The following is a 15,030-nucleotide window of genomic DNA, read 5'->3' as shown; positions in this document are numbered from 1 at the left end:
CAATGGAGCGCACACCGCTAGCCCCTCCTCCGGATCGCCCCTCAGGATTCTGGTACTTGTAGTTCAGTAGTGGATCACCCAGGTAGGTGCAAGTCGGTACTTGTTGGACTGATGAATCTCTAGACCCGATACATGTCCCGGGTTTTTGGGTATCGCCCGAGACATGGCTCGGGTTTCGGGATAACTTCCCTCATCAGTAGAGAAAATGGTTTAGGGGTGGAGGAGAAGGCCGCCAAACAACAGTCAATGGCCTCGATGCCCGAACCGGCACGCAGGGCAGCATCCAGGAGCCCGTCGGCTCAAAGCTCAAGGGAGCCAATTAGTAAAAACCACCGCAATGGAGCGCAAACCTCTAGCCCCTCCTCCGGATCGCCCCTCGGGATTCTGGTACTTGTAGTTCAGTAGTGGATCACCCAGGTGGGTGCAAGTCGGTACTTGTTGGACTGATTAATCTCTAGACCCGATACATGTCCCGGGTTTTTGGGTATCGCCCGAGACATGGCTCGGGTTTCGGGATAACTTCCCTCATCAGTAGAGAAAATGGTTTAGGGGTGGAGGAGAAGGCCGCCAAACAACAGTCAATGGCCTCGATGCCCGAACCGGCACGCAGGGCAGCATCCAGGAGCCCGTCGGCTCAAAGCTCAAGGGAGCCAATTAGTAAAAACCACCGCAATGGAGCGCACACCGCTAGCCCCTCCTCCGGATCGCCCCTCGGGATTCTGGTACTTGTAGTTCAGTAGAGAAAATGGGCTCCTGGATGCTGCCCTGCGTGCCGGTTCGGGCATCGAGGCCATTGACGGTTGTTTGGCGGCCTTCTCCTCCACCCCTAACCATTTCTCTACTGATGAGGGAAGTTATCCCGAAACCCGAGCCATGTCTCGGGCGATACCTAAAAACCCGGGACATGTATCGGGTCTAGAGATTCATCAGTCCAACAAGTACCGACTTGCACCCACCTGGGTGATCCACTATTGAACTACAAGTACCAGAGTCCCGAGGGGCGATCCGGAGGAGGGGCTAGCGGTGTGCGCTCCATTGCGGTGGTTTCTATTAATTGGCTCCCTTGAGCTTTGAGCCGACGGGCTCCTGGATGCTGCCCTGCGTGCCGGTTCGGGCATCGAGGCCATTGACGGTTGTTTGGCGGACTTCTCCTCCACCCCTAACCATTTCTCTACTGATGAGGGAAGTTATCCCGAAACCCGAGCCATGTCTCGGGCGATACCTAAAAACCCGGGACATGTATCGGGTCTAGAGATTCATCAGTCCAACAAGTACCGACTTGCACCCACCTGGGTGATCCACTATTGAACTACAAGTACCAGAGTCCCGAGGGGCGATCCGGAGGAGGGGCTAGCGGTGTGCGCTCCATTGCGGTGGTTTCTATTAATTGGCTCCCTTGAGCTTTGAGCCGACGGGCTCCTGGATGCTGCCCTGCGTGCCGGTTCGGGCATCGAGGCCATTGACGGTTGTTTGGCGGCCTTCTCCTCCACCCCTAACCATTTCTCTACTGATGAGGGAAGTTATCCCGAAACCCGAGCCATGTCTCGGGCGATACCTAAAAACCCGGGACATGTATCGGGTCTAGAGATTCATCAGTCCAACAAGTACCGACTTGCACCCACCTGGGTGATCCACTATTGAACTACAAGTACCAGATTCCCGAGGGGCGATCCGGAGGAGGGGCTAGCGGTGTGCGCTCCATTGCGGTGGTTTCTATTAATTGGCTCCCTTGAGCTTTGAGCCGACGGGCTCCTGGATGCTGCCCTGCGTGCCGGTTCGGGCATCGAGGCCACTGACGGTTGTTTGGCGGCCTTCTCCTCCACCCCTAACAATTTCTCTACTGATGAGGGAAGTTATCCCAAAACCCGAGCCATGTCTCGGGCGATACCTAAAAACCCGGGACATGTATCGGGTCTAGAGATTCATCAGTCCAACAAGTACCGACTTGCACCCACCTGGGTGATCCACTATTGAACTACAAGTACCAGAGTCCCGAGGGGCGATCCGGAGGAGGGGCTAGCGGTGTGCGCTCCATTGCGGTGGTTTCTATTAATTGGCTCCCTTGAGCTTTGAGCCGACGGGCTCCTGGATGCTGCCCTGCGTGCCGGTTCGGGCATCGAGGCCATTGACGGTTGTTTGGCGGCCTTCTCCTCCACCCCTAACCATTTCTCTACTGATGAGGGAAGTTATCCCAAAACCCGAGCCATGTCTCGGGCGATACCTAAAAACCCGGGACATGTATCGGGTCTAGAGATTCATCAGTCCAACAAGTACCGACTTGCACCCACCTGGGTGATCCACTATTGAACTACAAGTACCAGAGTCCCGAGGGGCGATCCGGTGGAGGGGCTAGCGGTGTGCGCTCCATTGCGGTGGTTTCTATTAATTGGCTCCCTTGAGCTTTGAGCCGACGGGCTCTTGGATGCTGCCCTGCGTGCCGGTTCGGGCATCGAGGCCATTGACGGTTGTTTGGCGGCCTTCTCCTCCACCCCTAACCATTTCTCTACTGATGAGGGAAGTTATCCCGAAACCCGAGCCATGTCTCGGGCGATACCTAAAAACCCGGGACATGTATCGGGTCTAGAGATTCATCAGTCCAACAAGTACCGACTTGCACCCACCTGGGTGATCCACTATTGAACTACAAGTACCAGAGTCCCGAGGGGCGATCCGGAGGAGGGGCTAGCGGTGTGCGCTCCATTGCGGTGGTTTCTAATACCACGGGTCTGATTACACTTTTGTAGGTTACGATTTCAAGAGCGGCACCCATCACCCCCCCCCCCCTGCCGATGCCGAGCAGACGTCAATCCCCATCACGGTTGTTACGATGCCACGTAAATCCATGTCATGTGGGGCGCCTCCATCGTTACGTCTTGAGCGACTCTTGCCTGGACCGGTTCGACCCCACCCCCCCCCATCTTGCTTTTTCTGCATCCCATACACTACTCCGCACCTTCGATACCCCTTCCATCTTTCGGAATGATTAGAGCATCACAGTTGGGATTGTTTTTGTTTTGTTGATTCATTTGATAGCCATATTAGCTTACACGAAACCTCATATCATTACACTATGTTTGTACATTGACGACTTGCGCGCTTGCTGTAACACAGTTTTGAAGTTATATAGCCTTTCCACCGCGGCTGGCCCTCTGGGTTGTAGGCAACTTGCTGTGTCTGTAGCCCCGTCTTATTTGTTGACATTTTTAACATCTGTTCACCTACATCTATGCTTGAAATGTGAGCGCTGCCGGCCTGTGGATGACAGGTTGTAGGCAATTGGCTGTGTACACTCTCCTTGCTACCAATAAAGGTTTTTGGAAAAAAAAAAAAAAAAGAATTCTAATAATAAATCATTCATAAGGGGTGGGAACTGTGCTTTCCACTGTGGTTTGCCTTGAAATTTCGCATGTTTTTTGGGGCATTCTGAGACTTGCCTCAGAACTCGTCTCACCCTGAAAGTGGTAAACATTTACACGTGCAAAGGGCTGGAGGGACTGTCCAGGTTTGGAAGGAAAGAATTCACCTCCAGACTCGGCAGGGGTGCAATGGAAGGGCTTCCGCAATGAGGGACGTTTTTTCCACTCTGTAGATAAAAGAAATGTGTATATGAGTTCTCATCTCCGGAAAGCTTAGCTCAGGGGCAATAGACACCTTTGCAAAAAGATATATGGCCTTCTCGAGAGCACACCTGGAAGCCTGCTTCTGGCACCGTCTTTTTTCACATTTGTGAAAATAAATCTCTCAAGTTTAATTTTGCAGGGATGGTGAGGCATCTCGTCTTCTCTTAATTTATGTCTTCTTCTCTTCTCCAGTGCTACCTTGCGTTAGGACCTGCATTCATGGCTTTTGCTATTCGAATGACACGTGTAGATGTGAGGATGGATTCAAAGGAGCGAACTGTGATGAAGGTGAGAAGGAATGCGTGAGGGGGCAGATTCACAGTGAATGAAATGAAAAGAAGCTGGTCGAGGCGCTGAACAAGAAACTGATCTGTGTTGGTCTGTACCCCTGGCATGGTGCTTGTGCAAAAGCTGCTCCCTGCGGCAAGAGGCTTCTTTATCAACAGTGGTTCTTGTGCCAAACTCTGCAATATTGCGCATCTTTTCTTAACATGCAGAATCCTGCAGAAAGTGTAAATTATTGTGACAAATTAAAACCTCTAGCTCCTATGGTCTGGGATGCCTGCCACCCCCTCCACCATGAATCCCAATGGTAGGAGACAAACACAATTTGAGCTTTTGGAAGGCAGGGGAGCCTCACGACTCCCCCGGCCGTATTTATTAAAATATGAAACAAAAGTTAAAACTTTAAATAAACGTTTCATTTGTATGTACACAATTCAACTTCCATTACACTTGATGAAGACAGGTATTGAGGCTAACCTTAACAAATCTCTAATACAAAGATTTCCTAGCCGAGTCTAACATCATGGCATTGTGCATTGCATACGAATTTTGTACATCCTATCGTTAAGGGCCAACGGCAAGGTCTTAACCGGTGTCAGATCCCTATCACCAAATCCGTCCTCTCGTAGTGGCGCCTGCTCAGAGGGCTGTACCCTCGTAGCCAACCGTAATTTCCCTTGCCTGGGGGCCCCTTTCCACTCGGCGCCATCTTAGGGTCGTCCGAGATCCCGTGCGGGGTAACCGTAAGAAGGACAGCGTAAACTCCCCCCCTTCCCCAGCACTCTCTTCCGCCGCAGCGGCTATCAGGCCCCCGGGAAATTCCTGGGAGGGGCATATAGCCGTCTCCCCCTGGGAGTGGCCAATGGCCGTCTCCCCCTGGGCGATCCCATACGTATTGGGCGTCGCCCCCACATGGGAGGGGCCAATGGCCGCCTCCCCCCGGGCGCTCCCATCTGTACTGGGTGGCGCCCCCACTAGGGACCTTGAAAATTGCTCACCGATCATGACCTTACCGCCCGACCAAAAAATTCATAAATACGACAGTTTTTAAGAACATACTGAGAAAACTTTATTCATCAAATCGCACAGAATTAGGTGCATTTCCTCTCTTCTTTCTCCATCCCCGCGGAGCAGGAGACCCCCCATAAACTTTATTTGACAGGAGAAAACAAAACGGGGCGCATGATACTGTTTATTAACAAATCTACAAAGGAGAAAAAGGCCTAACAACATGTCGTCCCTTGCGTAAACAAGTTCGAACTCAATCTGGACACGACGTTACGTGCCCTATTTCAACGTGATCACTACTTATTCTTCCTCCCGAACTTCTGCCTCAGGGGCTGGTGGGTGGGTCAAAAATTGCTGCTTGTTCCCTTGAAGGCTCACGAGCGACGAGTGGTGCAACCTTCAGAGCGCGGGAACAAGAGGACGACTTCTTCGATCCCGAGCCTTTTATCCTCTGTCAGGTAGGCGGGACGGTATTCCTTCCCGCCCCAAGTGCACGGACTTCCGGGTGGGAAACTCTAGGACAACCCCTCATGCGGCGGGGGCGTGTTCCGGCTACATCACTATGGACATACCAGCCGGTGCACGCCCCCACGCCTGCACGGGTTCCCGGGTGGGCGGGGCACCCAGCCATAAGTGCGGAGTGACCGAGTGGTCCCCCCTTTCCATATGGTCTGGGATGCCCGCCACCCCCTCCACCATGAATCCCAATGGTAGGAAACAAACACAATTTGAGCTTTTAGAAGGCAGGGGAGCCTCACGACTCCCCCGGCCGTATTTATTAAAATATGAAACAAAAGTTAAAACTTTAAATAAACGTTTCATTTGTATGTACAAAATTCAACTTCCATTACACTTGATGAACACAGATATTGAGGCTAACCTTAACAAATCTCTAATACAAATATTTCCTAGCCGAGTCTAACATCATGGCATCGTGCATTGTATACGAATTTTGTACATCCTATCGTTAAGGGCCAACGGCAAGGTCTTAACCGGTGTCAGATCCCTATCACCAAATCCGCCCTCTCGTAGTGGCGCCTGCTCAGAGGGCTGTACCCTCGTAGCCAACCGTAATTTCCCTTGCTTGGGGGCACCTTTCCACTCGGCGCCATCTTAGGGTCGTCCGAGATCCCGTGCGGGGTAACCGTAAGAAGGACAGCGTAGACTCCCCCCCTACCCCCGCACTCTCTTCCGCCGCAGCGGCTATCAGGCCCCCGGGAAATTCCTGGGAGGGGCATATAGCCGTCTCCCCCTGGGAGGGGCCAATGGCCGTCTCCCCCTGGGCGATCCCATACATATTGGGCGTCGCCCCCACATGGGAGGGGCCAATGGCCGCCTCCCCCCGGGCGCTCCCATCTGTACTGGGTGGCGCCCCCACTAGGGACCTTGAAAATTGCTCACCGATCATGACCTTACCGCCACAGGCCAGATTGTTGACCGACGATCTGGCCCCCCCACAAAAGTACTTAAGGTCATGCCTCCTTAATCCCACTAGCCATGCTAGGAGATCCCCAATCCATATGTCGTTCCCTGCCTTGGACAGGTGTATGCCATCCCGAGAGTAACAGTGATCCCCCCATATGCACCCGTGAGGTATACTGTGAAGGTGGGCGGACCGAAACAACCTCTCAATCTTATTGTTGACCCTCTTTACCGAATGGTTCAACGCTGTTGTGGACCGCCCCCCCCTCCATACCTTCCTTGGCACCATGTGCGACCAGGCTAATGTGCATTCCGGGAGGATCCTTGCCAATCAACTAACTGTTGTCAATATCTGCTCGATTAAGGCCCTTCTGCCCAATCTTGCCAAGTCATTGCCCCCAATGTGCACTATGACTACTGATGGCGGTGACCTGTGCCGCCTTAACAGTTCCTCGACAAAACCTTGCAGTTGGTCAATGCCCAAACCGCCCTGCCCATAAAAGGACACCCGAAAACCGTATTCCTCAGATGTGTGGATCGCATCACCTGCTTCAAATACGTCAGCGGCCCGTCTCACACATGAGTGGCCCACGACCCAGACCACACGCAGTCCCTTCCTCTCTCCGGACGTGGTGGACAGCTGACACTGGGCTGATCCCAGTTCCCGCCCTGCGTCATAGGCTCGTGAAACTGTAAACCAAACAGAAGAGAAACAACGTGAGTGCACATCCTTATAAATCACAACATATGCAACCGCACGTACCGTTTAAAGCAGTCCGAAGACCATCTCCCCAACTGTTTGACCCCGTCTGAATGCAGACCCCTGGCCGTTGCTTCAGTAGCGGCCCCAATTCTAAAAGAATGAGTTCCAAAATCCCTCGGGTTCAAGCCCGCTTCTGCCATCGCCATTGCTAGCACTTTTTGGAACTGAAATTTTGTTAACGGGGTGCCGTCCATATGCCGCAGCAAGGCCCCCCCCCACGTCGCCACCCTTTGCTGTAAGTACGCCTCTACATGCGCTACCGGACAGCAAGGACTACCAGGAGCGCGTTGCAACACAATGCTACTCCCTTGTGCCTCTTGGTCGGTTTTAGACCTGGCAATCGTGATGAGCAGGGAATCCCCCCTCACTTGGACATGCTCCCTCAGCAAGCCCCCCTCGGTGTCTTTTTTGTTGGCCGCCACCAGTTCACCTATTCGCATGGCCCCATAAAAAGCCAGCGCAAATGCTGCTCGGAACAGGCCAACTTCACTAGGTGAGGAGCATGTCGCCTCCAGGGCAGCCAGCAAGATGGTTAACCTGTCAAAACCTATGGGATGCCTAGTGTCTTTCTTGTGTCCCTCTATGCGCCGCCACCCGCGCATCGCCTTCCTAACCATGAAGGAGTCTGTGGGGTCCCCCATCCCTCGGAGCTGTGCCATAAATGATACGGCGGCCTTATACCGACTGGCGGTTGCCCGCTGACCGGCCTTCTTTATGAAGAGCCACCAAGAAATGGGTGAAGGCATCCTCCTGACCCCATTCCTGCTCCCATGTGGGGCCCAAAAAAGTGCAGTACGCGCTGAACGCCCCTTCATAAGCTTTCCTTGTCTTGATCCCTAGACTGGCTGCCACGAGGTCTTGTAATCAGGCGCGCCGATTCGCCACAATGACTCTGGAAACGGCGCTGCCGCTAGCTCCGCTGCTGGTAGACACTCCCTGAATGCCTGCATTTTGAAACGAGAGAGCGCATCCGCCGCATTATTCAGTACCCCCGGCACATGTTTTGCCCTGAACTGAACATTCAATTTCAAGCACTGTAGCACAATTTCTTTTAGCAAACGCAGTATCCATTTGCAGCGTGCTGCCTGTTGATTAATGCAGTCAACCACTGTCATGTTATCAGACCAGAATACCACCGAGCTATTCCTGAGTTCTTCTGGCCATGCCAGTAATGCCACCCAGATCGGGAACAACTCCAGAAACCCAATGTTGCTCGTCAGGCCGTTTGCCGCCCACCATGCCAGCCACCTCTGGGCCGACCAGCGATTTCCCAGTATGGCGCCAAAGCCCACACTGCCCGCCGAGTCAGTCCAAAGACCCAGTTCTGCCGACGAGGCCGGTGCCTTGCTCCAGACTACCCGGCCATTGAAATCCCCCAGGAATGCCAGCCAAATGAGCATGTCCTGGCGAACCTCGGCCGACAGCCTCGTGCGATGATGGCCTTCCTTGAGGCCCACCATGGCCTGTGCAATGGACCGAGAGAAAGGGCGGGCCATCGGCATCACCCGCAGCGCAAAATTCAGCTGCCCGACTGTCCGTTGTAACTGGTGCAGTGTCACCTTACTGCTCCCAAGACATTGTTGCAAAGAGGCCCTGAATTTGGCGACCTTGTCTAACGGTAACCGGAAACAGCCCTCCACAGAGTCTAGTTCAATGCCCAGAAACTCCAGGGAGGTATTCGGCCCCACCGTCTTGCCTGGCGCCAACGGCACTCCGAAACCCCGCATGAGCACGCAAAATTCCTGCAATGCCCTTGCACAGTCCCGAGAGCCCGCTGGGCTGAGAAACAGGAAATCATCTAGATAATGCATTACGTGTTGATGCCATGAGGCCCTTGAGAATGCCCATTCCAAAAACGAGCTAAACTTACCTTACCTATGTGGTAGTGTTAACCCCACTCTAGTGCAGGTAGCAACATATACCAGCAATGCATTATGGGAGATGTAGTCATTGAAACACCTACCATGTCAGACAGCACACCAAACAACAAGGCATGCGACACACATCAGTGATAAGCAAGCTGAGACGATAGCGACTGTGTTTCAAAGATCAGAATTTAATTGTATAAGCAGGGCTGCAGACCACAGAGCTAATGTATGAATTTCTGTCCACAGTCCACATCTCGCAGGCGTACCAAGGAGAAGGAAGGCAGTGCACCACAGAGGGAAGACACCCAGGAGGCGAGCACAAGTGCAGGGAATACCACACAGGAAACTGCTGCACCACCAGCACAGCCAGCCTCCCAAGACCTTCCAGCGTCACCACAGCTGCAGGCCTCCCCAGAGCATTTAGGTTCCCCTCTACTCCTGTCCTCACCTGAACTGCTTGCGTCACCGGATGTCACAATACCTGCAGTCCAAAAAAGCAAGAGGCATGTAGTTGCCACACTAATGAAAATGGAGTCATTAGCAGGAGACACGTGGGCGGTGATACATCAACCGTGGCCGGTGAGGACAGCAATGACAATCAGCAGCCCAGCGCCGAGGGGGCCAGCACAGGTGCCAGAAGCTGCAGGGCCAGAGATAGCAGTGAATTGTAACATGCTAAGGGTCCCAGTGTCTTCTGTGGACTTGAGAGTAGCATGGACAAAATACAGCGCATGCAGGGGAAAGCCATCCAGTCGGTACAATGCAGATGAGGCACCTGAATGAGAATATGACAAACATTGAAAAGGGCATCAGCTCAATGACGGAGGGAAGTAGAGAGATGCCTGCGGGCACGAGATAGATGGCTGCGGGCATGCGCGACATGTCCCAGTCTGTGCTGCTCCTGTGCAGCAAGCTTGACCAGGACAGGCAGAAGGAGAGGCAGCGAGTAGAACAACATACAAGGGCAGTCAACCGTCTGGCCACTGCCACTTTCCTTCTTGCAAGCGATGTGTAAACATGCAGGAGGGACTGGCCCACAGCAGCAGTGAAGTCTCCAGGGGCCTTGTGAGGGTGATAAGTGCTGTTGAGGTGCTGCTGACTGCGCAGTCGGCACATACTGTTGCTCTGGATGTGGGTGAGAGCGAGGAGAGCACCTGTAGGAGCAGCATGACAACCCCCCCTATTACTGACACATGGAGGAGCAGCAGGCTCCATGGGGCTGCCACTGCCCACTCGCCCAGTGAGGACAGCCAGCCAATGTCATCCGGCACCGGTTGGCATGGCCGCAAAAACTGATGCTGCCCACACTCCCTTACCTGGAATGGGTGAAGTAACCCAGGATTTCCAGAATGGATGGCTACAATTGGTCTTGCACATTTTTGCCTTTGTGGACCGGCGTAGTGACAAAAAATTAAGCTACGTTGTGTACATACTTCACCTGGCTGTGTCTCCTTACTTACTTAGAAATAGTGGCGTGTGTACTCTGCTGTCTCTGTCTCCCATCTGTTGCTGACGCCACTCCTGCTGTGTTGGGCTCAGGCTGTGCACATTCATCATCGTGGTCCTCATAGTCACTTAATTCCACTTCTGTACCTTTCTTTGTAGCAAGGTTGTGCAACATTGCGCAAGTTGCAATGATCTTACAGCAGATGAGGGGTGAGTACTGACATGCGCCTCCACTTTTGCCACCCCCTTTTGTACCACTTTTGGCCGCCATAAGTGTTGCAGGGTATGCTCAGACGTGAGTCCCTTGCTCACTTTGCCACTGGATTTAAGCAAGCCGGGCTGAAGATGGCTGGAATGCCAGAAAACGGTCCTAGGAAGCTTGTTTTCGGTCCAGGGAAGACATGGCTTGGCAGTTCAGGCTGGACTGTTCCCATGAGGCATAGGGTCAGACTGATTTTCATATAGCCATGTCTGAACTGGGGTGGCAGAGTGGGATAAAGAACAGTGATGGATTAAACCCAGATCTTTTGACTGGGTGTGAGTGTTTGATTGATTCAGATGCTCCGTCCATCACCACCTCCTTTTGTACCACTTTTGGCCACCATAAGTGTGGCAGGGTATGCTCAGACGTGAGTCCCTTGCTCACTTTGCCACTGGATTCAAGCAAGCCGGGCTGAAGACGGCTGGAATGCCAGAAACCAGTCCTCGGAAGCTTGTTTCCGGTCCAGGGAAGACATGGCTTGGCAGTTCGGGCTGGACTGTTCCCATTAGACACAGGGTCTGAGTGATTTGCATATAGCCATGTCTGAACTGGGGTAGCAGAGTGGGCTAAAGAACAGTGAAGGATTAAACCCATATCTTTTGACTGGGTGTGAGTGTTTGATTGATTCAGATGCTCCGTCCATCACCACCCCCTTTTGTTCCACTTTTGTGGAGGCAGCGGAACCTGCTTTTTAACAGCCCAAAGGTGCGCTCCACAACATTGCAAGTAGATTTGTATGCCACGTCTTATCGTCTCTCACTCAGGGTTGATAGATTCAGGTAGGGTGTCAGGCCAAAACCACATCTAAAACCATACGATTTCGGAGTGCTACAATCCTCGCAACTTGCAGCTCTTCTGTAATGTTTCCAAGTGCCATAGCTGTCTGATTGGTAACAGCTTTCACAACACGAGTCAATCGTCTTATCTTTCTGCTGTTTAATGCAGCGCCCACATAGAAAAACAAGCCCAAATTGAAATCAACATATTGTTGTAAAGTGGTGTCAGTCTGGTCCACTTCATCAGTGCTTGTTGTCCTTTTATGTCTGTTCTTAGAAATGTCATTGTATAGTTTGAAATCCTTGTGATACAATGCAGGTGCCAGAAACACAGGAGGCAACAGAAAGGACACATAGCATACTCCAGACCATCCAACAGGTAGTTGGTAATATCCCTTGTTACCACAGACAAAATATGTATTAGGTGAAGATATGAAACTACTGTTATTGGTACCTTCAATAGTCAGAAATACAGTACACTCCCTTCTTCCTACTGAAATTCTCCCAACACTGCCTATACACAAGTCTGTTTTAGCTCTAGTAACAGATTTCACAAATGGTCCATTGTTTTTAATAGTTCTCGTATTTGTGAAGACATACGGTGTAGAAATATATTCAGGTTAATACTCCTCCCATTCCCATTTAGTCCCTTCATCTCGAGGATAACCATCTTCATCTGGATAACACACTTTATTGAGGTGGCTGCAGACATGATCACTTCATTGTTGAGTCGATCGTTGGAGCTCTAAAGTCCTGGGTAGCCGTTGGTTTCTTCACCGAGGGTCAAGACGGGTGTCACTATGTAGGACTGATTCCGCCCCCCTTGCCACATCGGCTCTGTTTCTCAAACCCAGGGCAGTACCTCGACCAGTATTTTTCAACAATGCAGGCTCTTTCCGTGGTCTCAGTTGGTATCTGGATACTCCAGGGCTTGTGTGGTCCGGGAAGACTTCCTCAGATTCGTCAGGTGATATGGCGTGGCCTTTCTCCGTATCCAGAATCTCTCAATGGACAGCAGGTTCCACCAAGGTAGGTGACACTCGCTTACAGTGAGTGCTGTGAACCCAGTTCTTCCTGTTCATCACTCGAACCGTTGTCCTCGTGGCTAGGAGCAATTGTTAAAGTCCTCGCCACCTGGGCTCCAAACTGTTCGACCACTCAAAGACTTTTACCATTACGTGGTTGAAGGGTCGGAGTTCATGGGCCTCACCTGTGGACCTTTCATTTTGGTGACATATCTATACGCATGATTTCTGCTTTGTATTCTGCTTCTAGCTTTTGTTTCTTATTGGTATTGAACCTTTACTTACTTCTGTAAGAAAATGTGATAATATTAGAGGAATCAATATTAAGGACATTATTATTAAAATCCGAGCATATGCTAATGATGTACATTTATTATTAGTGAGCCTATATCCTCATTCCCTTCCCTATTAGAGATTATTTCGAAATACTCCATAGTTTCTGGATATAAATTAAATACTAATAAAACAGTTTTTTTCCTTTAAATAGTTATTGTACTCCTGATATGATACCTATGAATGAAATTATTTGGCAAAAAGATAAATTGAAGTATCTTGGTATTCTGTTCTCTTCATCCATAAAATCGACAATAACAGTGAACTGTGACGGTATCTTACATTTTAATAAAGATAAAATATCGAAATGGTCTTCACTTCACCTTTCATGGTGGGGAAGAATGGCCTCTATAAAAATGACTATTGCTCCTAGAATCATCTAAACCCTTGCCATGATTTCCACTCAATTTTCATTAAACTTTTCCAAAGAAGGTTGACACACTTATTTCCAAATTTCTTTGCAACAACAAGTCACCTCGTATTAGTTATAAGAAATTAAAAATGCCCAAATGTAATGCAGGTTTTGGATTACCTCACTTTTTGCATTACCATAATGCTTTTATTTTAGAACAAAGTTCCTTATTTTTTTTTTTTATTGTTCACAGCATCAGATTTTATCAACATAAATTACAAAATCATATACTCATGAAAGGCACTCCAGATATAAATGCCCATCTTACGTTTCCTTGAACCTTTAGCAGAAAACAAACTATATTCTAAATTACAAATATTATACATTCTGGCACGACGAACTGCAAACACGGGAGAATCAGATTGCAACCAGGCAGAAGTAATACACAGCCGGGCAACAGTTACCGCCAAAAACAATAGATAACGTTGTATATACATTGGTTTACCTGGCTCTAACTCAGATCCAGTACCTAACATCATCATACCTGCAGTAATGCGAATAGGCATCCCAGTTATAACCGACAAGAACTTTTCAATATTATTAATTTATATAGACAGCCTACTACAAGTAAAGAAAATATGTAAGGAATCCGCATTATCGTTCCCACAGTGAAAACACTTGCCATCATACCTCCCACCCCATTTCAACATCTTTGCAGGTGTATAATATGAATCAAATACAGTTTTAAAAAACTGAGCTTTCAAATTTGCTGATAAAAAGGTTTCTTGGACCATATTAATAATCTTCTCTAAAGACACTGATTGTGCGCACAAAATATTAGCCCATTTTAAGTTGTTTTTCTCCAAATCATCTACTTTTAGTGACAGCAAAATTTTATATACTGCCCCAATTCTCTCCTGACGTTTAATTGATTCCACCAGTTTATGGCGTACTATTACCAGCTTTTTCTCACATAAAAAGTCCCGGATTTGAAGAAACTTAAAAAATTGTGTCCTAGGTACATCATATTGCCTTGCAAAGTCTGAAAATGATAAACAGCTCCCCTCATCATCAAAAAAATCACCTATTTGCTCAATACCTTTGCATCTCCAGTTTCTGACTACCAGATCCCAAAAAATAGAAGGCAGGATACGTCCAGCATTAGTGGGAGTATAATATGTTATCCCCATTAAAGATAGTTTTAACCGAATAACCTTCCAAACCTTGAAGGTGGCCTCCATAATCTTAAAACACGTCCGTTTTTAGTAGCCCCCATCAATCTCCTTAAAAAAACAATGTTTAACTTCTGAACTGAGTACTACTTGAAAGACTGATGGAGCTTCTGCCACATTGCTGACCTCTTCCCCGGTCAACAATACCCGCATTTTAAGCAAGAAACAAGCATAGTAGTAAAAAGTAAAATCTGGTATTGATTCTCTTGGCAATGTCATGAACCGCATTGCTCTTCTCGGTTTACCTGGGGCTCATAAAAATTTGGAACATGCAGTTTGCAGTTGCTTAAGTTGCTCTTTAGTCACCTCTAGAGGGACAGATCTAAAAAAATATAGAACCCTAGGTAAAATATTCATCTTTAAGATATTCCCACTACACACCAACGTAAGTTGTAAGCGGGCCCATCCAGCTTGAGATTCTTTAACCTTGGACAATTTGCTTACACTAATTCCCTCATGGATACCCGAATTTTTATCCCTAGATATGTTACCTCCTTAACAGATCATGGATCATCAGACATCATATTATTTGTACATAATATTTGTGTTTTAGTCTTGTTTAACTTTTATCCAGATACATGCCCAAGTACTTGTGCTAAATGTTCTATTTCTGTAACTGCAATGGCCGGGTCACTAGT

General features: G+C 49.4%; 1 protein-coding gene across 1 annotated transcript in view; it reads left to right on the top strand.

Moving 5' to 3' along the window:
• Positions 1-15,030, top strand: part of LOC144803733 (uncharacterized) — a 350,480-nt gene that overhangs the window by 219,328 nt on the left and 116,122 nt on the right. Inside the window, exon 5 of the mRNA XM_078671875.1 lies at positions 3,813-3,908. Within this exon, the coding sequence (XP_078528001.1) occupies positions 3,813-3,908 (96 nt within the window). The remainder of the gene's footprint in view (positions 1-3,812; positions 3,909-15,030) is intronic.

This window comes from Lissotriton helveticus, chromosome 1_2 (assembly GCF_964261635.1).
Source record: "Lissotriton helveticus chromosome 1_2, aLisHel1.1, whole genome shotgun sequence".
Lineage (NCBI taxonomy): Eukaryota > Metazoa > Chordata > Amphibia > Caudata > Salamandridae > Lissotriton > Lissotriton helveticus.
Note: the sequence above shows the minus strand (reverse complement) of the source record. Positions and strands in the feature narration are given on the sequence as shown.